General features: G+C 41.5%; 2 protein-coding genes and 1 pseudogene across 3 annotated transcripts; 2 read left to right on the plus strand and 1 right to left on the minus strand.

Moving 5' to 3' along the window:
* The first annotated feature begins 3,565 nt into the window (after positions 1–3,565).
* On the plus strand, positions 3,566–22,744 carry LOC146571628 (uncharacterized). Of its 2 annotated transcripts, XM_085281324.1 has the most exons (4): positions 3,566–3,755; positions 3,854–3,909; positions 21,727–22,565; positions 22,683–22,744. In XM_085281324.1, the coding sequence occupies exons 1-3, from the start codon at positions 3,676–3,678 to the stop codon at positions 22,560–22,562; spliced, it is 972 nt and encodes a 323-aa protein (XP_085137450.1). In that variant the 5' UTR covers positions 3,566–3,675; the 3' UTR covers positions 22,563–22,565; positions 22,683–22,744. The 2 variants fall into 2 exon arrangements, 1 of the variants encoding a protein (XP_085137450.1); XR_014893251.1 differs by lacking the exons at positions 21,727–22,565; positions 22,683–22,744 and adding an exon at positions 4,162–4,607 and having other exon boundaries at positions 3,671–3,755.
* LOC146571629 (uncharacterized) lies at positions 8,369–9,860 on the minus strand. The gene has a single exon (XM_085281347.1). The coding sequence runs from the start codon at positions 9,770–9,772 to the stop codon at positions 8,369–8,371; it is 1,404 nt and encodes a 467-aa protein (XP_085137473.1). The 5' UTR covers positions 9,773–9,860.
* Positions 10,255–13,520, plus strand: LOC146571630 (uncharacterized; annotated as a pseudogene).
* Positions 22,745–24,897: the final 2,153 nt, after the last annotated feature.

The following is a 24,897-nucleotide window of genomic DNA, read 5'->3' on the forward strand; positions in this document are numbered from 1 at the left end:
CACGATATGAAACATCACAACGTAACAAACAACACAACACAGTATATTAACTTAGTATAAAAAAGAAGAATAAGTGTATGTGTATTGCACACTGTTATTATTGCACATTAATTATTATTGCACCTTGTTATAAATATAAATATTATTGTTATCGTTTTAAACATTGTTACCTCCCCCTAAAAAGTCCAGGGAGGTATCCAGTCAGGTCAGCTATTTACATTGATCAGGGTTATTGCCCTGTTGTAAAAGCTGTCCTTGAGTCTATTTGTTCGGGACCTCAGCAGCCTGAACCTCCTGCCAGACGGCAGCAGCTTAAACACCCGGTGTCCTGGGTGTGTGCAGTCCCGTAGGATGCTGCGTGCCCTCTTGAGACAGCGAGTGCTGTACAGGTCCTTCAGGGAGGGAAGAGGATGTCCAATGATTTTTTGGGCCGTGTTGATGACCCTCTGGAGTGCCTTTCTGTGTGCTGTGGTGCAGCTGGAGAACCACACACCGATGCAATATGTCAGCACACTTTCCAACTCCTGCTCCAGGAGCCTCTTACTAATAATGACAGATTGATAAAAAGCTCGGGGAGAAAGCAAACAACATCACTTTCAAAGTGATTTTTTATTGAGCCCAACTATGGTTGATTGGTTGGCATTTGGGCTGCATCGTTCACTTGAAACCACTTGGAATTCACTCATAATTCATGCACAATTAGCTCCAGATAGATAGCACCGCTTCAGCCACCTGATAGCAGCCCTATGATTTATCCACAAAGAATAGAACCATTTTTTCTCGGTTGTTTCCACCTCATTATTCACCAACACACACACACACACACACACACACACACACACACACACACACACACACACACACACACCTCTGTGCCTCACTTAATCTAATAACTCTAAAGTCCCCCCTCCCTCAGACAGGTGTCCCACACCATATTATTTCCCCCACGCGTGCCCGCCTTGCCTCTCTGAGAGTATACTTGACATTAAAAAGTTTGAGAAGCCTGTAATTCCGCAGCCTTCCAATTCACACGCCGCCGACCTGATTACCCATTCAGTGTGAAATGACATTTTGAAAGAGCCCCGGCTCTGACAGGTGGCTCTTTGTTATCATTATTCCAGTGTAACACCCGCTCAGCCCTGCTCACTGTGCTGTGCTGCGGCTTGTGCCAACTGTTCCCACAGAAAAAAAGGCACGGGCGCTCAAGACGCCCATACAAGCACACGCATATTGGATTGTTTAAATCAACACAGCCGGTATGAGGATGAAGTCCTAATCAGCAGAGCAATTAGCCACCGACTCAATGAGAGCTTTCTGGCAAATACATAAGCAAACATAAACAGAGGTGCACGTTTGCACACGCAGCATCTGAAAATGAAACAAAATGAGGTATTGATTGGCTGTCGGAGGGGCAAACAACATCATTTATCCCCCGCGGGATGACACGGAGCACAAAGGAATCAATCCAGAGGAGAACGAGAGGGGAATACATAGACGAAGAGCAAAGGCCAAACAAACGACAGCAGGCCGGCAGTAAACAACGCTACGGCTGATGGTCAAAAGGTTTAGACTGAGCTGCACAGCAACACACATTTTCCTTTTGAACATCTGACTTCATCATTTAGAGTTTTAAACGTTTGATTCGCAAATAATGACTTAACATATCTACTTTGAGCCCCCTTACTTATCATTTTAGAAATGTTTTATGGGACTTCTGTAGTTACCTGCTATAAAGATGTTTGACCACCAGGGGTCTAAGGAGCTTGGAAAGAAAAGCGTCTGGACTTCTTTGACTTGTTGAAGATGTTTCACCTCCGAGAAGCTTCTTTAGTTCTAAGAGTCAAATGGTGGAGAGTCCCAGTACCATTTGACTCTTAGAACTAAAGAAGCTTCTCGTCTTCCTTAGACTACCATGCCCTGGATGACTGAGAACCTTCAGACACCAGAGTGCAACGTTCACCAGAAAGGCTTAGCGTAATAGGACATGCCGTATTTTGTCTAACCTGTGTTTGCATGTGTCCGTGCTTAAACAGTGATTCTACAGCTGGGAGAGGCCTTCTCCTGTCCAACCCCCTCACTCTGTGACCTACGTCTATAAACGGATGGATGGAAGTGCTACATTGACTTGCTGTGCCATCTTGTGGTATGAATTAGTATTACACAAAAGTGCAGCCTGATCCTCGTTCAACTTCAGCCGATGTCTCACAGCGTAAATATTACTGAATGATATTTACTGACTAGAAGTAATAAATAGAGTCATCTTTTCCTTTTAACTTTAACACTGAGCCTGCAAAGCTAAATTTAATTTAAAATATGCATTTGCACTGTGGAAGACTCCAACCTGAGCTGGAGAGACAGAAATCCATCCAGAAAACAGAAGTCTGAAGCACATTAATAATATCACTGTGTGTCTCATAAATTGTAATTGGTAAATAAAAATGTTAAGTTTTTAATGTAGTTCTCCTTTATTCTGAAAGTGGTTTCATATCTTGACTGCTTTCATTTTTACAGCAGATTTATATAAGAAAATGTGATTGGTGAAGGGAGTTACAGCGAGGCACTGATGGGTCCCGGTATGTTTGTCAGTATTATTATTATGGGGGACTGGATTTAGGTTTCACCTGCAGCTACAGGAAGTAGATAATGCTGTGTTTGTTAAATTCAAACCAGTTCATCAAGCAAAAAGTCACTGCTGCTGCTGCTGCTGCTGCTGCTGTGGGCCTTGGGAGGAAATAAACCGGCGAGGAAATGAATAAGTCAAAATAAACAAGTCGACACCTTGTGCAGATCCATCATTATTAAGCTGCAACGGTGACTGCACAGCCGAGGTTCAATCTTTATGGCTCCGACAGCCAGCTTGCTTTGTTGTGACTGGAGTACCAAACAGACTGTTGGAGTACTGTGCATGCATGCAAAGTCACAGTCATAGCTGTGCGATCAGATGCATGGCTTCTTAAAGCAGTTAACATTATCAATTCAGAAAGTTTACTGCAGTTTTTTTATGATTTTAATGGATAAAAACTCAACTCCTAAATATATACTTAGGACGTTTGAAATACAGTGCATCATAAATAAATAAAATAAGTTTATGACAGAAATTTTTATTTCACTTTTCCTTTGTAAAGTCTGAATTTAGCAACACGGGTGAGGAGAAGACAAAGATCTGATGACTTCGGTGACATTTAAAGTATTAGGGATCTGCTGTATTGGGTGACCAATGTGCTTCGGCTTGTGGTCTTCATCAGGGTCATAAAGTCAGAATCTAGACAGAATTTTTTGGTCTTCTCTGGATTAAACCTGCGAGGCCCTGGAGCAACAGTTTATGTTTGAGCGACGAACAAAATGAACATGTATAAGTAAAAGGAGAGAGCAGCTGAGCAGAAAACCCTCTGCTGTAATGCATCATATCCTCTGCAGAAGACAGGCAAGTGCTCTCTGCTGGAGCAATCACATCTAGTGGTCACACCTGCGTGAGGCTGCCTGTGTGTGTCTCCCTCACACTTGTATGGGGGAGGGAGGTTGACCTGTTGGGTACCTCAGTTCAACTTCTCATTAAAACAGGCTAATTGGAAACACCTGCAGTAGGAAGGACCTATAAAGACAGCAGCATGTCCTGAACACTTGACTCAGAAGCACACTGGTGTTTGGCTGGAGTAGCTGACAGGGCACGACTGCATGCACAGTCCGGTTGGAGGGTTTGAGGACACAGCGAGTGCAGCTGCAGCAGTCATGGCTGCTCGGTTCCTCATTGCAAGGTACCACGTTTAAATGTGCTTTCATGATCTACACTTCCTGTACTCAGATGTGGACCTTTGTCTGGTTTTATCTTTACTGTATTTGTGCTGTTTGACAGGTTTTTACTGCTTTATGTTTTGAGTGATGTGAACTACTCCTCAGCCTTTCCAGGAGGTGAGCATGCTGAACCCGTGCCAATGATTTATGAAATGATAACTTGCTGTCTGACGTGAAGACTCCAGTGAAGTCATGCCTGCACCCACAGTCTGCAGCATCCCTTTAGAAAATACTTTATTCATTATTCTACAGACTTATGTTGGAGATTTAGGGAGAAAGTCTGACTGGGTACCCTCCCGGGTACCCAGTCAGACTTTCTCATTTCCTTCGCTGGTAACATAACCATTAATGTTCATGCTTTTGTCACAGCCTGATCAAGATGACCACGTTCTCAACCTCCAGTTCAGCTGGCACGGTGTGGTGAAGCCCGTTGGCAGTGCCTTCATCGGCACCAGCCCCGAGTTTGAGATGGCCGTCTTCACCATCGTCTTCCTCATGAACACGGAGAGAAGCACCACAGTTGTGGTCAACATTGACCAGTGTCAGATGGAGCTGGTGGTGATCAGACACGGGCGCTCACTCGGGACGGCGTACCCCAAACTGCTCAGCAGCAACGGCAGACATGTCAGGCAGCACGCACACTGATGTGATCCATCATTTTATTCACTTCTGATAAAAACTAATCTTTGTTCAGCAATACGTGGCCTCATTGATAAGGAACTGACCTGCCTAATGTACTGCAAAGGACATTTACATGTATTTCAAGATCACTGTGACCTCAGTAGCTTTCAATAAAATGTTACTTTGGAGTTCAACATTTTTATTTTGCACAGGTTTTTTTGTTTTTTTGGTTTTTAGAAAACAAGTCTTTCTAGGCATTTACATTTATTCAATGTAATATATATAGAACTGTGGCATGACCCTTGTGGGGACAGTAAAAGCGAACAAAAGCGAGATCCCGCAAGTGATGAAAAGTAAAGAAAATCATGTGTCCTTCCTCCCTGATGAGGCTTCAAAAAAGGTTGTCCTGCTCCTGTCATCCATGCACATACAACCAAGCATAGGACCCACTGAAAACCTGAAATTATTGGATTTTAAAACCAAGCAAAGGTGGTGTTGATACTTTTGACCAGATGTGCACTCATATGGCTGTGGAAGAAAAAACAAGAAATGGCCCCTTTGCGTCTTCTATGGCATGATCATTGTTGGTGTGAACTCGTGGACCATTCACAATAAGAATGCAGTGAAGAGAGGTGACAACCAAATGCAGAGGAGGCATTATATGCAGGCTTTGGCACCGACACTTATCAAACCATTGGCAGAGGCTTCCCTCTTCAAATCTGACACGTCAACTCACAGTCCTGATCTGTAGCATCCTCGACATCCCTACCCTTGTCACTCTTGCAGGTAAGGCAGGACCAGCAGTAGAAGAAAGTAGTATTCCCTTAGTGAGGTGTGCTGACTGCCCCGCAGGCTTGGACAGGAAGTGTGTCCATGCCATTATTACCCTGCGTGTACTGACAGCATGTAAGAGTGGTCCTAGAATTTCCATGTTATCCTTATTTAGGGCAGTGCTTATGGATAAATATCACAAAGTGGTGATTACCAGGGGAATTCATAGGGTGAAGAAAATATTTTAGTCAATTGATCATTTTCACCCACTCAAAAATGCCATTTCTTGTTTCTCTCTCCTGCAGCTGTTCGCATGTAGAACAGCTGTGCCTTCACCAGGGAAGTCTCAAATGTCCCTGGAAGGGCAGGTCAAACCCCAACTTTCCAGTGTCATTATTTTTTGTTTAGGAATTTTTTATTCTCATATTCCTAATTTTTCAGTAACTTTGGAGCATTTCTTTAGGGTCCCCCCATGACATTTGTTTTGTTAGACATGTTGAAAATACCACAGTTGAAAACAAAAGAAGACCACTCTAATTTTTTGTCATAATTTGATATATTTCTGATGTTAGTGATGGTGTTACTCTTTATAGTGACAGTGTTCTAGGGTTAAACATGACAGTGAGTTCAGCACACCGTTACTGTATACCCATTCGTTTCTCCCATACTTGAAACACATTTTAATCAAGAAGCATTAAAATTTATCAGAGTGTGTAAGGGCTGGTGTGTTCTGTTACCTTCAGGAGGGCAACAACTTCCATTTTTCCAGTTAAAAAGGGAAAACAAACAAATAAACAGCAAGTTTGTTTTTATTCATAAATTATGGAAAACTATTTGCACTGGGTGCATGTTTATGCACGGTCTCCAAATTGAACACTAGAAAAAACAATATGTCAGAAATGACAAACTGGGACAGCACGTTCCCCTTCACTCTGCAACTCTCTGTAAGCGAACAGCCTGCACACCTTTACAATGTTTTCTTTCTTCCTTATTGGAGTTATTTCTGAACCAGCTGCCTAATCCAGATCTTATTTCACCTAACTTCATATTTACTCTATCTCTCTATCGCTCTCCTGTTTTCTTTAATGAACTGCTTTGATGAAATTTTCAATTCCATTTTTTTTATATAGTGACAAATTACAACCTTTGACTTTGGAGGGTTGTACTTGGCCTGCTACGCTGGATGTAAGAAGCTCTTCTCTCAACTGATCAACATTCCCAAGGCCACAAGGTGGTCTAGTACATTGGCTGTTGCCTTTTCTGTGTACTGAAATGAGGGGATGCAGATAAATGCAATTGCTGTCGGACTATCCAGTCTTTGAGTGATGACGTGATGAATCCTGTTTCTGGGCCCAAAGTGGTCTGCATTTAATAAAGCTGATGTGTTTTTATCATGTTTTAATGTTTTCTATCTTGTTCTATTTAATCTCAACAAGCCTCTAAAACAGTCAGTGATCACTGTTGGCTTCTCTCAGTTTTTATTAGGCTACTACTAATCATTTTAAAGCTCAGTTTTTAAACCCTTAAGATGTAACTACAGCCCAGCCCATGCAGCAGTATATTAATGACTAACTTCGTATTGTGGATGGATTATCTCAGTGGTTTTCCTGTTTGGTCCATTTACAGCATCCTGCCATGGGATTGCATTTGCCCCTAATCATTGGGAACCCTCACATTAACTTTTATCGAGTGGGAAAAAAGGTTTCCGTTCGTTAGCGTTCCTCCTCCAGCTTTACTGTTTATGTTATGTTAATATAGCTTTGTTGCGCTAGCGATAACGTAGCACATCATTATATACCAGCTAGCCCAACCTCAGTAGCCCTACAAACGTTGCTGCTGTTTAGTTTTCTGTCTTCATTTATGTTGGAAGTGATAGCAGAGCTGTACGTTTTAATTTGTTTCATAAATTGCTCAGTCAGAACATGGTATATTATATTTAGATGGCCGCTAGCGAGCTAACTCCCTGCTAACTTCTAACTCCGTTAAATATCATAAATTGTGTTTTCATGGATGTCTGGATGTTAAACTTAATTGTTACACCTGGTAGAACAGCCACACTGATCATTTTATTACAGATGAGAGAATTTAGACAGTTTCTAACTCTCAGTAATGCTGCAGTGATCATTTGACTAAGGGACTTGCAGCGGAGTTTGGGCCCAGACATGGGCAATGACGTCAGACTTAAAGACCGGATAGGAAAACCCGGACATTTTTATCAATCTCAAAAATCACCCCAGACGCTCCGGATGGAATGTGAAAAGTGGACATGTCCGGGGAAAAGAGGACGGTTGGTCACCCTAATCAACTTACCTATGTCACTATACTTAAATATGTAGTATTCTAATACCTGGGAATACCTTAAACCTAGCTGTGGGCTGCACAGGGTTCTCAGGGAGCGCAATATTGAGAGACCAACAAAAGCACCACAAGAGAATAAGAAAACAATCCATAATGCAAAAACACACCAAAACATAACAACTCAAAATACTGGCTCAAACTGACCCAGAACCGTGACAGGTAAGGAGATGTCATTTCAGGACTTAAACCAGACTCTAAGAAATTGCTGTGTCTAATTTTGCGATGCTGCGAGTATCAAACTGGGTTCCGTCTGGAGGTTGAAGAGGAACTCTCCCTCGCCAGGCCGACAGCCGTCTGTGCCACAGTTTATCTCATCTCAGTTTATCTCATGGAGTGCAGGGCTAAATTTAAAATTATTAGATATTTAAGACAATGTATATATTCTTCTATGACAAAAAATACAAGTGTTCATTTAAGCAAATAAACAGAGCCGTAAGAGATGTTTTTCAGAAATTGTTGTCTTTATTTTGATTTGCAACTAACAAAATTTTTAAAAATTTGTAGTTTTTGTCGTGCTCTCTATTATGTGAACCCCTCACCTAATTTGTTATGTTTTTTAACAAATTAAACCCCAACAATCAAATGATCCCCTGTGAGCAAGCACTAGGCACAGTGGAAAGGAAAAACTCCCTTTAAACAGGAAGAAACCTTTGACAGAACCAGGCTCAGGAAGGGGCAGCCATCTGTCGCGACTGGTTGGGGGGTGAGAGGCAAAAGAAAAGAAAAATGAGAGCACAAGTTAGCTAAATGTTGCGCACGTTGTCTAACATGAACAACGTATGGTTTTCTGGACTGTGGATGAAAAGCAGTCCATCATTACTAGTCTTTAAAAGGGAACTAATCCATCACCAAGGTGGCAATATGGCTCAAGGAGGCCATAGACAGAGTTAAATAGGCAATCACTGTTAAGCATTGAAAAGCCCCAGTAAGCTGCAGGTATAATAAGGCCTACTGCGGCAACACCTAAACCTATTTTAAGTAGGCGTTTGGCACCATGACGCCATGAACCACTAGTCGGAGCCACGTCAGGAGATGGTTCTGAGACAGGACAATCAAGCTCTTCAGGTTGAAGACCAAGATTCTCCTGTGTCGACACCACATCAGGAGGTGGTTCCAAGGCAGGAAAAAAAAGCTCCTCGGGTTCAGGAGCAAGATTCTCCAGCTGCAGAGGTTCACCAGTGATGTTGTGAACAGCAGCTAATATTTCTTCTTCCTCCTCCCTTCTCAGCTCATCCTTAAGATTATTAATTATTTCTCTTTTCATTTTAAGATGTTCATAAAGTTCATCTATGAGATCTTCGTTATGAACAATCTTGAAATTTTGCTCTTTGACTTTTTCTTTCAGCCAAAATATTTGCAGTGTCAGACTTTCTGTTGTCTTTTCTTGATACTCAAGATTTTGTAAACGTTTCTTGAGATTTGTGTTCGCTGTTTTTAATTTGTTTATCTCAGCAGCAATGCTGCTGTTCTCCTTAAGGAGATATTCTTCCTTTTCCTGAAAGTCACAGTGCATCATTTGAACAGTTTTAACCTGTTCCTGCAATTTAGCCTCCAGAGATTCCACCTGTGACTGTTTGTCATCCAGAGCCTGTCTCACCCGACGCTGAAGAGTACAGATTTCTTTTTTCAGCTCAACTATCTGTTCAGTCTTGTGATCTATTTCTCTATTCTGTTTTTCTATTATCTCTTCTTTTTTTGATATTTTATGGTGAGCTTCTCCCACTTGGTGCTCAAGTCTCACTAACGCTTCCTTGAGATGTGCGTTCTCTTTCTTCTGTTCATTTCTCTCCCTTTCAATCTGAGACAACTCAGCAACAATGTTGCTGTTCTGCTCAAGCAGAGATGCTTCCTTTTCCTGAAATTCATGGAGCATCATCCGAAAGGTTCTAACCTCTGCTTGCAAATTTTTATTCTCTGCAACAATTAGAGCTTGGATGTTATCTGACTGTTGAGTCACTTCTTCAAGCTCAACCATGCTTTCCCTAAAGTGGACATTCCTGTCATGCACATCTGTACTCATTTGTTCACGCTCATTTTTAAAGCGATAGTAATTCTTTTTGTAATATTTCTTTTCGCGCTTTAGGGTGCTTAACTCCAACTGGAGTTCTTGTATTTTCATTTGAAGGTCCCTAGGCTCCGATATTTCTCTCTCCACTAACCCACATAGTTCGATTGATTCCGCTGGAATCGCTCTGTCAGACTGTGAATTATTGACTATTTCTCGTGACATTTCTTTAAAAGCTTAATGCAACGTGTCGAAAGAAAAATACGTGTGCTTAATTATTTAACTTTAAAATAGTCCCTTTCTGAAAGGTTTCTGGTTTTCTAAACACAACTCGCTGTTTCTGAAAATGTTCCAAGTGAAACTGTGTTTGCAACGGTGAAGAGGGGGTATTTATAGACTTTCGTGGCTGCGAATTTGACGTCAGCACTCTTTGAGCCTTTGATCCTTTGATTCTTTGGAACGTGATGTCACAGCAGGGGGCGTGGCCAGGATTTTTGGTCGAGGCGTCACATTAGCAGGCCAAGCAAATGTTTGCTGTATGGTCGGTCATATTATTCGTATGGTACAGTACGGAGCCCCGCAAGGGACATGGGAGAAAAAAATGAGAAGAACTTTTGCGAGCGCTCGCAAAAGTTACTCGGGATCTTGCAAAAGTTTTGCGAGCGTCCGCAAAAGATCCTGCTACTTTTTGATGGCGGTTCTGTTGAAGGGTGCGGTACGGTACGGAGCAGAAATGGAGGAGGATTTAGAACATTTCCTGCGGTCAAGAGAGGTCCCACAAGAGGACATCATACACATGCATCAAGACAAAGTAGGGGAGACCGGGGATAGTTGTAACATTTTTGACATTTCTGTCTGTAAATTGGAGCTCTTTTAAGGTAGTGGATTCAAAATGTAATGCAAAGTATTTACATGTCTCAAGTATTAAATAGTGCAGCTATTTTCTCTGCAGCACAATTACCCATTGCATGGTATGGCCTCAAACACAAAGAGTGAAATGTTACAATTAACCCCATAGTCTGGGTTAGTTGTAACCTATCCTGGGGTAAAATGTAACACAATGAAATAAGGGTACTAACAAAACATTAACGTGTAATCTTTGTTTATTCAACACATGAATGCACTTAGAGCCATTTATGTAGCTGTGTGTGTGTGTGTGTGTGTGTGTGTGTGTGTGTGTGTGTGTGTGTGTGTGTGTGTGTGTGTGTGTGTGTGACAGAATGCAGAAATCTAGCTTTTGAACATATTCCAACCCCCCAAAAAAGACAAGTTATGGAATTTTCTGCAACTGAATATTTCATTAATTTTGGTTGGTCTTCCTCGAGGTTGGCCTCATTGGCTCAGTGGGCATTATAACCTACAACTCTTGCACCAATTTTGAACATAACAATGAAGCTGGAAAAATGTATTTGTTCACCAACATCGCAATTCCATTACTTTTTATCCTGGCTTACCTTGGTGTGGTTTGCAAAGTTCTTCAGAAAGATGAGGAAATCTGTTTCTTGCACCCATCCTGATTTATTTCCACTACCAGTACTTCCTACTGGTCCATCTCTGACACAGTGGTCTGCATAATGTATGTGTGGGAACACAAACAGTGGAGGAATTGTGTTGCCAATGGCATTAACCGCATATACAAATGAAACCAGTGAACCTCTCTCTGCTGATGTTGTTGCCCCAACTTGTTTAATATAAGTTAAAGTAATAGTGTGGTAAGTTGTAACATCTGCATTATTGTTACAACTGACCCAGACTCCTATAGCCATGAACTAGCTAACATTACAGCCAACGGCTAAAACACTAGCACTAAAGACTTACACAGAATATATCCCCATAGACATACAAATAACATAATTTAAGTTTGATGAGTTTAACTGCAAAGCAAATAATGCTATTAGAAATTGAAATAAAGTAGAAAAACTTACTTTTTGCCATACAAATTACTTTTTTTCGTGTTAAATTGTCTGTGTTTGACAAAATGTGCTGATTTTTCACATGTGATAGCAGAACTGAATTGGGCGTGCACAGGATGAGTCACATCATTTGAAACTTAGCCCTGACTGGAGAAATTGGAAGTGTTACAACTGACCCACGTTACAACTATCCCCGGTCTCCCCTACGTATAAAATTCCGTAAGTCAAAGAACAAGACAGCATAAAACACCGGGGTTGAGAAGGCGAGTAACTTGTTGAAAAACACTTGTTGTATATGCAAGCCTTTAATGTTAACTCTTGTAAATATGTTCAGGTTAATTAACATAACTGGTTAAGTGCACATATGTTTTGAAATTTCATAAAGTTATCTGGCTGTGCCGTTACCATGGTAACGTGGACGCCACTGTAATACATCCTTTTACTCTTGTAAGTGAGACATGTAGGCTGAAAATAAAGAGGTGTATCTTTTTTCAATGTCTTAAAATCTATTGACATATTTTGTAGACTTTTTAAGAACATTCATGATTTTTAATAGGCTAAGGTAAAAGATTGAAGAAGAGTCTCATGAACTTGAAGGGTTAATGTGTCTGCTGTCAATTATTGCAGTACTTGCACAAATAAATTTCAAACATATTCAGAACATTGATATTTTAGAATCTGTATAATTCATTTACATTTCTTATGGAAAGTGCATGTTTTTTCTTGTACCCAGGACCATGGACTGAATATCATCGCACAAGGTTTGCCTTTAGATTCAAGCAACCAACTTTCCCCATCAAATTCAGGAGATCCACAGAGCCCCCTACGTGTATCAATTGGCAGGATAAAGGTTGTTGATGATCTTTTGACTGTATTTATGGACAGTAGCATAATGAATGTGACTTTAAAGTTGAACTTTGTAAATGAAAATGCTGTTGATGACGCTGGGGTGTCAAGGGAGGTTTACACTGCATTTTGGGAGCAATTTTTGGAACAGTGTGAAGGTGAAACTGAACGAGTTCCAAGGCTGAGGCCAGACGTTTGTGAGGCTAAAAGGCAAGCAGTTGGGCAGATATGGGTGAAAAGGCTTACTAGATCATGGTGTCTTTCCTGTGAGGCTGTCAAAAGGCATCAGTTGATGTAGACATTCTGATTACCGTACATCGTTTCTCAACTATCTCCCTCCTGTTGAGAGATCAGCTGTTGAGAAAGTTCTAAAAGGCACATTGGATGAAAATGATGAAGAGGACCTGCTTCACCTTTTCTACAAGGATGGGTTCCCACTTCCCATCACCTAAGAACAACATGCATCCTGCCATTGAAACAATGGCTCATGAGGCCATTCTCCAAGAGCCAAAGTATATAATGGATTGCTTCTCCACACCCATGGCACGTCTGCAGCTGAAACTGTCAGACAAGGAAAGTGTGTTGTCTCTGTATGAGACAAAGAAGGCCACAGGCAAAAGAGTAGTGCAGCTATTTGAAACAACAAAATTGATACTGTCTCAGGGAGAACAGACAACCTTTAACCATCTTCAGCGTTATGTCAAAAACACTGATGAACCAAAGCTGAAAAAATCCTGCACTTCTGCACAGGATCTTCTGTGATCTGTGTTGACAAAATTTGTGTGTGCTTTAATGCTGAAACTGGGCTCAACAGAAGGCCTGTTGCTCATACCTGTGGAGCTACCCTTGAAGTGCCATTTACTTACAGTTCTTATCCTGAATTTTGTACCGGGTTCGACAATGTCCTTTCCAGCAATTACTTTGAAATGGACATCATTTGAACTTGATGTGTGTACTAATGGTTACAGCTGTAATTGTTATATGTATGATTATCCTTGAGTTCATAAATTCTGTCTTTTTTTTTTATTTATCATTGAAGCATTTCATACATTCAGCCGTATAGTGAGCAGTCATCAATTTAATTTTCCGATGGTTTAGTTGTATGTTACCTCAGATTTCACAAGGACTTTTCATTGTTTAAAATGCTTTGAAAATGACTTTTCCTCTGCTAATGTGTTTCCTCTTTTTTGATAAATGAGTGCAAATAAAAGCAGCTCCAGTTATTCAGATATTTTAAGATAAAATAAATGTTTTAACTGTTCTCAATTTTCTTCCATGGTCCATATTTTTTAGTCCATCCATCTCTTAAACGTTAATGTTGATTCAGAACAAAACCCTTACTTTAGCTTGATGCTGAGAAACTGAACTTTTTAACATGGGGTTCTATGAGGGCTGGCTGGCTTTTGAATCCAGCACACCAGAGCCTGACCAGAAACTGGTCGCTCCTGATATGGGCGTCACTTATGGCTGCCGTAATAGCATTTGAGCTTCTGATGAGGTCACGCATGAGGCGTTTTCATAATAAGACACGAAACGAATGCTGAATAAAATTTGAAATGTTTCTGCTGAGCTATTTAACAAGTCAGCAGCGCCGCTGTGTGGCCAAATGAGCGTACTGCATCAAAAATCAAACGAGACGCTGAAAATGAGAGACGTGGATAGTTTTCCATTGTTTCTAATGCAGGACGCTTCGCACAGCATCACGCACACAGACAAAATTCTTTTAAAATAAATTATGTTAAAACGTTGAATTATGTTAATCAATGATGCGACAAAGTAAAAATACTCCATTACTGCACTCATGTAGAGTTACAGTATTCGAGAATTCTCCTGAGAGCTTTGGTTTTACACCAAACATCTGAAGTCAAACGTCTCCACTGCAGTGCCTTGCGGTCAGCAGCGGATCAATTCCCATGACAAAGTGGTCAGGATTCTACAGAGCATCCTGGTATTACCTCACCCTGTGAGGATTTTAATATGTCAGATTATATTCTTTTTTTTATATATATACATTTGTCAACAGAACACAAGTTTCCACTGAAATCACAGAAAACATACCTGACAGAATCCTTTGGTTGTTCCATATCCACCTGCACAGGAAACACCGGCAGGAAGACCAGGCCAGTGTTTCTTACAGACCTTTGGTTCAATGGCAGACACGTCCACCACCACTAATCGAACGTTCACACACAACTGGAGACACAACATGAAGTAAAAAATAGAAACACATTTTCATGTAAAAACTCTTTTAAAAATATAATTATTCTACAAATACATCACATGAAACTGATGCTGCTTTCAATGATGTCATTAGCATGTTCAGTGTTTTTGTATCCTTCATGGATTTCATTTTCTCTCAATCTTTACTTTGGGATGATCAGTGTGTGCGGTCACTGTGTGAGTAATCATTGAGAGGGAATTAAAAATGTCAACAATTTTAAACTGATATCTTTATTTCTCATTAGGCAATTGTCACAAGCAGGTTAATGTCAGCATTGCTGTAACCAACGGCTGTCAGAAGTCAAAGGTCATTTTTATTTGATGCTATTGCACTTAATTGTGTTTTATTTTCCCTCGAAATAACATCTGCCTTATCAATAACTTAGAGTGATCTGATCAATAAACACAAGTTTGAAAAAGTTTGTTTTTGGATGAACTTCATGAACAGGAAATCTAACTCACAACCGGTCACAGTGTGCAGCAGTGAGCACAAAGTCTTCAGTGATGAGGAATTCTCCACAGACATGTTGACCCTTGTTATTCTGAACTGATCCCATGTAGGGTATCGAGTTGTCCGGAGCTTTTGTTCCATGAAAAATTCCTGTTGAAAACTCTGGTAAATTAAAAAAAAAGAAGATGATAAAGTTAGTGTGCCGTTTACAGCCGTAAGATAAATCAGGTATATTTGATGTTCACACTGATGCCTTGTAGACATGGTAGAAAACAAAGAAGAAACTTGTGAAGACAGTGCATGGTGCCAGCAGGACACTCAAACTGTCCTTTACTCAGTAGAAAGACTTTTATACATCACGCGTCTTAGTTTGAAGGCTGGTCTATCGTTATCATCTCGACTTCCTGTCATGCCAACCTCTCTGCAGTGCAGGTTTGATTTACCATTATCTAATGTCAAAAGGGGGATGGTGCGTTACAAGGCAGCAAGAGAGACAGAAAGGCAGGAGAGTTCAGGTAAGAGTTGGATTTTAAATAGAGGGTTCTGTGTGCGGGCAGGCGGAGATGAGGATCCAAATGCAGGACTCAAACACAGAATTGTAACTCAAAACCTCAGCTTTATTGCTGGAGAAATTAAAACATGAACTGAACAAGGGTAGTGAACACGAAAATATTGACCACAGTATAAAACACACATCCGACGGTACGATGCGGCACTGAGCAAGGGCAAACACAGGGCTAATATACACAGGGAAGTAATCAGGGAATGGAAAACAGGAAACAGGGAAACAATACACACTAAACTAACACTAAACTAAGACACGGACTGGACAGAGAGAGACAGACTAGACACTGAACTAAACCAGCAAAAAACATGAGAACACAAAACATAAGAACTAATCCCTAAACAAGAATAACTAAAACATAGATTAATAATCATCATCATCATAACCAACAAAAGCACCACAAGAGAATAAGAAAACAATCCATAATGCAAAAACACACCAAAACATAACAACTCAAAATACTGGCTCAAACTGACCCAGAACCGTGACAGGTAAGGAGATGTCATTTCAGGACTTAAACCAGACTCTAAGAAATTGCTGTGTCTAATTTTGCGATGCTGCGAGTATCAAACTGGGTTCCGTCTGGAGGTTGAAGAGGAACTCTCCCTCGCCAGGCCGACAGCCGTCTGTGCCACAGTTTATCTCATCTCAGTTTATCTCATGGAGTGCAGGGCTAAATTTAAAATTATTAGATATTTAAGACAATGTATATATTCTTCTATGACAAAAAATACAAGTGTTCATTTAAGCAAATAAACAGAGCCGTAAGAGATGTTTTTCAGAAATTGTTGTCTTTATTTTGATTTGCAACTAACAAAATTTTTAAAAATTTGTAGTTTTTGTCGTGCTCTCTATTATGTGAACCCCTCACCTAATTTGTTATGTTTTTTAACAAATTAAACCCCAACAATCAAATGATCCCCTGTGAGCAAGCACTAGGCACAGTGGAAAGGAAAAACTCCCTTTAAACAGGAAGAAACCTTTGACAGAACCAGGCTCAGGAAGGGGCAGCCATCTGTCGCGACTGGTTGGGGGGTGAGAGGCAAAAGAAAAGAAAAATGAGAGCACAAGTTAGCTAAATGTTGCGCACGTTGTCTAACATGAACAACGTATGGTTTTCTGGACTGTGGATGAAAAGCAGTCCATCATTACTAGTCTTTAAAAGGGAACTAATCCATCACCAAGGTGGCAATATGGCTCAAGGAGGCCATAGACAGAGTTAAATAGGCAATCACTGTTAAGCATTGAAAAGCCCCAGTAAGCTGCAGGTATAATAAGGCCTACTGCGGCAACACCTAAACCTATTTTAAGTAGGCGTTTGGCACCATGACGCCATGAACCACTAGTCGGAGCCACGTCAGGAGATGGTTCTGAGACAGGACAATCAAGCTCTTCAGGTTGAAGACCAAGATTCTCCTGTGTCGGCACCACATCAGGAGGTGGTTCCGAGGCAGGGAAACCTCCAGCAGAACCAGGCTCAGGAGGGGACAGTCAACTGCTGGGACTGGTTGGGGGGGAGGGTGAAAAAAGAAAAAAGATGAAGAAGGTGGAGAATATGTGTTAGGGGGGACAGGAGAGGTGAAAAGTAAGATGGATCACAGGTGGAGGAGGACGAGGCTAAATCATCTGAATAAGCGGCAGAACCAGCCTTTTTTCTTCTTTTTCAGGTATTTTTCCATGAGCTCGTTCTCCAGGATAAGGGTTCTCAATTGATCATTTGTTTCTGCATTCTGCTGCTCGAGTTGCTGGCATCTTTGCTCCATTTCTTTTAAAGTTTCTTGTTTTTTTCTAAGCTTTTCTGTCAGGTCTTTGTATGCTGCCTCCTCCATTAGATTTGCCTTGCACATGTCTGTATTTCTCTCTTGCTTTTTGTTGTGCATCTCTTCTAACAGCTCATTTTTTCTCTGGATTTCTTGACTCGTACGCTGCAGGTCTTCATGTATTTTCTCTTGTTGTTGCTTTTGTGCCTGCATTTCAATTATTTGGCTCTTCAAGTCATTGGACTTCAACAACATCTCCTTAATGACCGCTGAGTGTTTCCTCTTCATTCCATCAATCCTACGCTGCATCTTTGAACATCGTTTTTCCAGTATTTCCTTTTCTCTTTGCAGTTCAGGTGTTTCATTACAAAATTCTAGATGCCTTCTCTCAAAGTCCCGGAGAATACGTTCTTCTTCTTCCTGTTGCTTTTTTTCTTCAAGAAGCTTTTTATTTTTGCACTTTGTTTTACCAAACCTGACTATCAGATCGTTGTACAATTTCTGTGTGGCTTTGAGTTTGTCCTGCATTTGTATTTCCTTTTCTCTTTGCAGTTTAAGTGTTTCGTCATATTCTTTATTATAAAATTCTTGCAATTCTAGATGCCTTCTCTCAAAGTCCTGGATAATACGTTTTTCTTCTTCCTGTTGCTTTTTTTCTTCAAGAAGCTCTTCATTTTTGCACTTTGTTACACCAAACCTGACTATCAGATCGTTGTACAAGTTCTGCATGGCTTTGAGTTCGTCCTGCATTTGTATTTCCTGTTCAGTCTTCTGTTGGTGGATTTTTTCAATTGTTTTCTCCGCTTCATTGAGCTTTCCTCGAAGCACCTGATTCTGTTTCTCAATGTTTTGGAGATCCCACTGTATCTCCTCAATATTAGCTTTCTTTCGTTGAAGCTGGGCAGATGTTTCTTTTAATTCAGCACTCTGTGTTCCTGATGAAAGAAAACGAGAAAAGATCTTCTCTCGTCCTTCATCAAACTTCACTCCCGAGCCCTCATTGATCATTTTTATATCAGGCTGGCGTTGCTGTTTTTCTTCCAGGTCTTTATTTCGTGCTTCCAGTTGTCTGCACTTTTCCTCTAGTTGAAGCTTCTCTTCTTCAATTTGTTTAATTTTGTAATGTAGGTCAGATTTTTCCTTCTGACTTTCCTGTAATGCTCTTTGGACTGATAAGACACCATCCGTGGTAATTTCTCCTGGAGAGATTGGCCGGCCAGAACACAAAGGACAGGGAGCATAATCTTTTTGTGTTTGTTGGCCTTTTCGTGGAGGCATGTTGGAGCCTGTGCACAGTGACTCTGAAAAGGCTTAGAAATATTTCCAAATGTATCTCTGGTCGAACGTTTGAAGGCTGTGAACAAACTGATTTTAAAATTGCTGCTTCTGATCCCTATTTATAGACTTTCGTGGCTGCGAATTTGACGTCAGCGCTCTTTGAGCCTTTGATCCTTTGTTCGATCACAGGATCACAGGATCACATGACAGCTGTGCGTAATTCTGCGCATGCTCAGAGAATACACATTGAGATGCACGGTTTTGTTTTGTTTAAATTTTTTTTAAATACCCTGAAAACAGTGTTGCCAACTTAGCGATTTTGTCGCTATATTTAGAGAGTTTTCAAACCCCCCTTAGCGTCGTTTTTTTTTTCTTCTAAAAAGCGACTAGCGACAAATCTGGCGACTTTTTCTGGTGTTATTGGAGGCTTATTTATGACGACTTTTGACGTGAAAGCGCTTGTTGCTCTTACTATCAACAAGCAGCGGGTGCTGCCGTGGGCACATCGCTCGTGCCAAAGCGCTCACAGGCGGAGGATAGTCCTCCTCCAGCCGCTATCAGGGCAGGAGATGTTCACGTGCGTCCAAACTGCAAATGAATCGCGCACGAGCAAAACCGCCGCTCCCGCACTGACTGTAACGCAGTCAATTCTTCTTTTACTGTTATGCTGTTTTGTGGATCACAAGGTTTAAAACTACGAGGGCCGGTGTCTTTTAGATCTCACCCTGGGTCAACACACCTGAATCAAATGATTAGTTCATTACCAGCCCCCTGGAGAACTTCAAGACATGTTGAGGAGGTAATTTAGCCATTTGAATCAGCTGTGTTGGTTCAAGGATACATCTAAAACCTGCAGGACACCAGCACTCGAGGCCTGGAGTTGCCTACCCCTGGTCTATATGATCTGGTCAGAGAGGCTGACTGCATCACCGCTGATGATGAGTACTAGCGGTTCTGAGACAGGAGAATCAAGCTCTTCAGGTTGAGGACCAAGATTCTCCTGTGTCGGCACCACATCAGTAGATGGTTCTGAGACTGGAGAAACAAGCTCCTCAGGTTCAGGAGCATAAAGAACGAGCTGACATTTTTCTCACGAAACCAGCGATCAGCTCAACAGACCCTCAGTTTACCTGCATGCATCCTCCTCCTCATCAGTCAGCTGTTTAACACCTGCTGCTAATTCAAGAAACACGCCTACGTTACCTGGTGATAGTAACTGGGCAGCCGGTACTCGATATAAAGCAATGTCAGCGCATTTTTCTGCACAAGATAAGTAAATATAGTGTTTTCCCAGAGCTGCTGGAGCTTGTTTCCTTACAGAGCACTTTATAGGCGAAGCAGCTTCATCAGCGGCTGATGTCCAATCACCGGCACACAGCTTTGAAACCTCACCTTAGTTTTAGCTCTCAGTGGTTAAACGCATGACTTCATTCACTCAGGTTCTGTCTGTCGGGTCACGTTTACTTCGCTGTTTTATTTACAACTGAGCAAATCGGTTTGGCTGAGGTTAAAGTTACAAACTCAAATTGTCGGAACAGGTTTGCTCGTTTCTTGGATTCATTTGGTGATTTATTAAATGTATAACTGTTATTCTAATCTGCTGCTGAGTCTCTTACACTTTTCTTTATGCTGTATATTTTCACGTCTCTGGAATAGTTGGCAGTTAGATAGTCAGCTGGGAAACTCTGTGTTAACTCATGGAGCTGAGGATATCGTGGATATGCTGACCTCGCTCCGTGGTGTACAGGGCCGTTTACCCTCATGATTAATATTCACAATAAAAATATTAGCCGAACATCATGAAGTCTGTATGTGTTTCATAGTGTCGAACAACCTTTGTACAGTTAAAGCCAGCAGTTACTACATGACGGAAACACCAACGTTATCTCTTTTATGTGTTTATACACAGGTCACGCTGATTACTGAACAAAAACCCAAAGATCAGATGTTAAACAGATTTATTTGCTCTCTCTCCTCCTTAAACATGTTTTTAATGTTAGTTATAATTCAGAATTGGCGACTGAAACACGTAGGACACATAAGAACATCAGGAAATAAAACACTGATAAATATAACCTCAGTAAAAGAAGTCAGCGGGGGTTATTACAGCTGTGTACCGGGGGTCCAGCGATGGACTTGTGGTTCTGTGAACAGCACAAATGCCAGGTGACTGTGAAATAACTAACAGCACTTCTTCCACAAATGAAGCCAGTAACTTACTATCCTAAAAGATTAGTCCTAGTTGCTTGTGCTTTACCTCCATGCGTGAGATGAGTATGTGCAGCAGCTTAAGCTGTACAATGTTTCAGGAAATAGTTCATTTCACCTTTTGACACTGTTAGTTCCACACGAGGTACACGAGAGATGCAGTAGCCTTGGTAAAAGTTGTAATATGATCGAGAGCACATCAATAATTGAAGTCTGTGAAAGGAGAGGTTTAAGAGTGTCCTTTTATTATTTACACTGGTGCAAGTTGTGTAGTATGTTATCCAGGCAGTCTTTTCTTTCACTCCCCACTTCAGATGATAAAGCTGTTGGTCACTAAACGTCTCTCAGTGTACTTTTTCAGGACTTTAAAGATATTGGGGTAAAGTTGTGATGCCTCATGTCCAAATCAGCAGGCTTAATTCAGTCAAAGGTATTTAAACAGATTGCAGTAAAACGAATCTACTGATGTGTTAATTGCACTGCCGTCCTTGCTCTGTATTTCTAATGTGACAGCTGCACACTTGGAGCTCCACTGCTTTAACGTGACAGCAGACTTTCATTCAGTGAGGTGGAAACTCTACAGGTTGCATTTACGACGCTTGTAATCAGTCATCGTAAGCTTGGCTGTTTCACTGGTGTTTTATTACCTTTTTACTCCAGTAATCACTTTAAAAGGTCAAGTTCTTCCCTGTTAAATTTGGAAAAGAACAATTGTAACTGTAGATGGTATAAAAATGCATGAATAGTATGCTTTGCCTGAGTGGATCAAGCAAATTAAGCGATTTCTTCTCTGATGTTAAAAAGGTATAAGAATGCAAAGGTCTACGACACTGGTTTAAACTCAAGACTGAAGTTGTATCCAAACAATACTGAGAAACTGAAGATGTACATGTGTTTTCAACCTGATAATCTGTATTCTTACCCATGTTCTCTCTCAGCCACAAGTCCTGTGCAGCCTAGAGCGTGGCAGGGTGGAAGAGGGGAACACGATGTGTATGGAAGTCCTCGTCCTTTCCAGTACATGAGGGCTCTGCGGCCGACAGATCCAAAGATCAACCCTAATGTGCGCGATCAGGTCCAAGTCCAATCCCCGAGCTCGTATCAGCCACGCTCTAATATTCCCGCCCACAGACCCATGGAAACGTATCCGCTCCAGCCTCGAGCACACAGAAACCACCTTGTGGCCAAGCCCAGGAGCTTTGACTTGAGCCTGAGGATTCCTTTTGCTCAGTCTCGTGATGGTGCTAATCCTCCTCGGTACGGACCAAGCGGCTTTATTATTGACAACAGTTTTAATAATCCCGGCAGACGCCATGGCCATGACGCTTCCAAGCTGGGCTACCAGTTCAGCTTATCCGTTCCCTTTTCACGAGGTTCTCCACGCCGCCAGGAACATCACGGCAGACATCGACACAGGCCTGAGGAAGCTGATTTGGGTCACCAAAGACCGCAGGTTTATGTGCCGCCTCATACAAGGCCGCACCCCAACGAGCAGCATCATCATCATCGTGAGCATCATCATCGTGAGCATCATCATCGTGATGAAGGCCGCCCTGGTCGGGTCTCTGCATTTCCGGAGCCAGATGGACTGGAACGCCCATCAAGGCCGCGCCATCCTCAGAGATATGTCGACCCTTACAGTGGCTACTACAACTCCCACATGAATCCTACGTGGAACGACTACTGGTGGTATTACCATGGACCTCACTGGGGTCATGTAAAGCATCCATCTTCTGACCCTTGGCCAAATTTCCATCGGTCAGCTTCAGACTGACATGGATGGAAGAGACGAGCCAAACTCGCAGGGCTCAGGTGGGTCACTGGTTTTTGGATATTACAACATGGCATTTCTTGATGGTTAAAACCTGTTCCTCATATTTCTTCCTCCTCCACAGCTCTACAGTGCAACAAGGATCTCCTGTATTTATCTAAAATAAAGTGTGAAAGCTCTCCTGCAGTTTCTCTCGTCTTCTGTCAGGTTGAAAGAATAGCTGAACATTTGGATTGAGGTTGATCTTTAGAGCTAATGACATTCATGTGTTTGCAAGCAAGAAGCAACAAGTCTATGCCTGAATATTAAAAGCCACTGACTCTGCAGCTCACTAAATATTTGGGTGATGTACATTTTGAACTGCATCTAGAGATGCAACTGAGCCCAGTATTTCACAATTATCGCAGGCTTGACACAAAATCAAGTGTCCCGTCTTTGAGCCAACTCTAGCCCTCACTTTCACTAGAGCTGCCATTTAAAAGTCCCCGAGAGTGAATCAGACGTTCCATCCTTCAGTAGTTGCTTGCATACAAACTTGAAATGGTTTTGGAACTTTAGTCGAGTGCCTGTCATAAGATTTTAATATTGCTACTCCTTAATCCAGTGCATCATTGTGGAAGAACTGTAAAATGGTTCTACTTCAAGTATTCTGTGCTGGCTGACAGTGGGGCTGATGGTAGGGGGAGTGGCAGAACATCTGTAAAGATGTGTTTGAGGGTTTTGTTAAAAGCTGAACCTCCAAGGTTTGCAAAAGTCAATAGCAATGCACAAAACACAAAGTCCATCATTATTCAAATAAGTTTCTTTAAAGAGGTTGAAGCACAGCAGTGACGCATCACAGCATAAAGGAAATGTGCAACAGACTAGAAAAATGCAGCAGTGCACTGGCACAATGAACGTCCACTAGGTGACAGGTACGTGCTCTGCAAGAGCAATCGCCTAAAACATGTGTTTGAAGGAACCGGTGAGCAGAAATTGAATTGTATGTTGGTGCTCTGTTTTGCAGAGAGCAGCAGGTTTCTCCAGAATGTGAGATCTACCTGGAACATCAAAAAAAAAAAAGCAGTGGGGCTCTTATGGCTTGGTGCACTGACGCCAGTAGTCTACAATGGGTTGTTTCAAAGGTTTCCACATCTCAGCCAACAACTGAAACAGTATTTTATTAAGCTGATGACATCTGAACCTCAGTGGTACAAGAGGCTCCTCCCACCAGTGTGTGGGTGTGTCTCAGTGTCAGAGAAGCTTTTAAATGCAGAGAGAAGAGAATGGCAAGACTTTTATACACATTTCCCCTCATGATTGCTCTTGAAGGCCACAGCATCCATAAATATTATTTTTCATCTCTTGCTATAGAGGATTATAGCTGCTATAAAGCAAACAAATTAACAATGAACTTAGGAAAAACTGATTATGGAAACTTTGTCCACTTCCATTCACTACTGTTCACTTCTTTCATGTTGGTTTTGGACTGTAGATCAATAAAGTTGTTTAGCTTGACTGTTTTGTTCTAACTGCAGCCACGATCTAATGTTGCCACCAAATGGCCAAAGGAGACTGTTCTACTCCAGCCTCCACCACAGAAGAAATATCAATCCCCAAAGCCCAAAAGCTACGAATTTGGTCTGAGAATTCCTTATTTTGATCTTTTGGTCAGAAATGAAGAGGGGGATTTGTCCAGTGAAGGACGTGATGGTGGAAATGATAAGATAAGATAAGATAACCTTTATTAGTCCCACACGTGGGAAATTTGTTTTGTCACAGCAGGAAGTGGACAGTGCAAAAGTTATGACGCAAAAATTAGAATACAATAAGAATAAATACAGTACACAACTGTACAGAATAGAATAAAATAATATACTATATACAGTAGAATAAAATAGAATAAAAATATACAATAAGATAAAAATAGAATACGAATGCTATATACAACTGAGTAAAAATACAACGATGACAGAAAGGATTATTGCACTTAGTGTTATTGCATATGTGTGGATGTGTGTGTTTGTTCAGTTAAAGTCTTTATTATGGAGTCTGACAGCAGTGGGGAGGAAAGACCTGCGAAATCTCTCCGTCCCACACCGTGGGTGCCGCAGTCTCCCACTGAAGGAGCTGCTCAGTGCTGTCACAGTCTGCTGCATGGGGTGGGAGATGTTGTCCAACAGGGATGACAGCTTAGCCGCCGTTCTCCTGTCACTCACCACCTCCACTGGGTCCAGAGGGCATCCTAGAACAGAGCTGGCCCTTCGGATCACCCTGTTCAGTCTCTTCCTGTCCCCAGCAGAGATGCTGCCGCCCCAGCAGACCACACCATAAAAGATAGCAGAAGCCACCACAGAGT

Source organism: Mchenga conophoros, linkage group LG7, assembly GCF_057382185.1.
Source record: "Mchenga conophoros isolate Kocher_MC1m ecotype Shallow Benthic linkage group LG7, M_conophoros_male_GT1.1, whole genome shotgun sequence".
Classification (NCBI taxonomy): Eukaryota; Metazoa; Chordata; class Actinopteri; order Cichliformes; family Cichlidae; genus Mchenga; species Mchenga conophoros.

Excerpts from the sequence above, each read along its gene's own strand:
- LOC146571628 (XM_085281324.1), top strand. The coding sequence starts at position 3,676 with ATGCACAGTCCGGTTGGAGGGTTTGAGGACACAGCGAGTGCAGCTGCA. Across the intron at positions 3,756-3,853 it reads GCTCGGTTCCTCATTGCAAG|GTTTTTACTGCTTTATGTTT; the intron begins GTACCACGTTTA and ends GCTGTTTGACAG. Across the intron at positions 3,910-21,726 it reads CTCCTCAGCCTTTCCAGGAG|CCACAAGTCCTGTGCAGCCT; the intron begins GTGAGCATGCTG and ends GTTCTCTCTCAG.
- LOC146571629 (XM_085281347.1), bottom strand. The coding sequence starts at position 9,772 with ATGTCACGAGAAATAGTCAATAATTCACAGTCTGACAGAGCGATTCCA.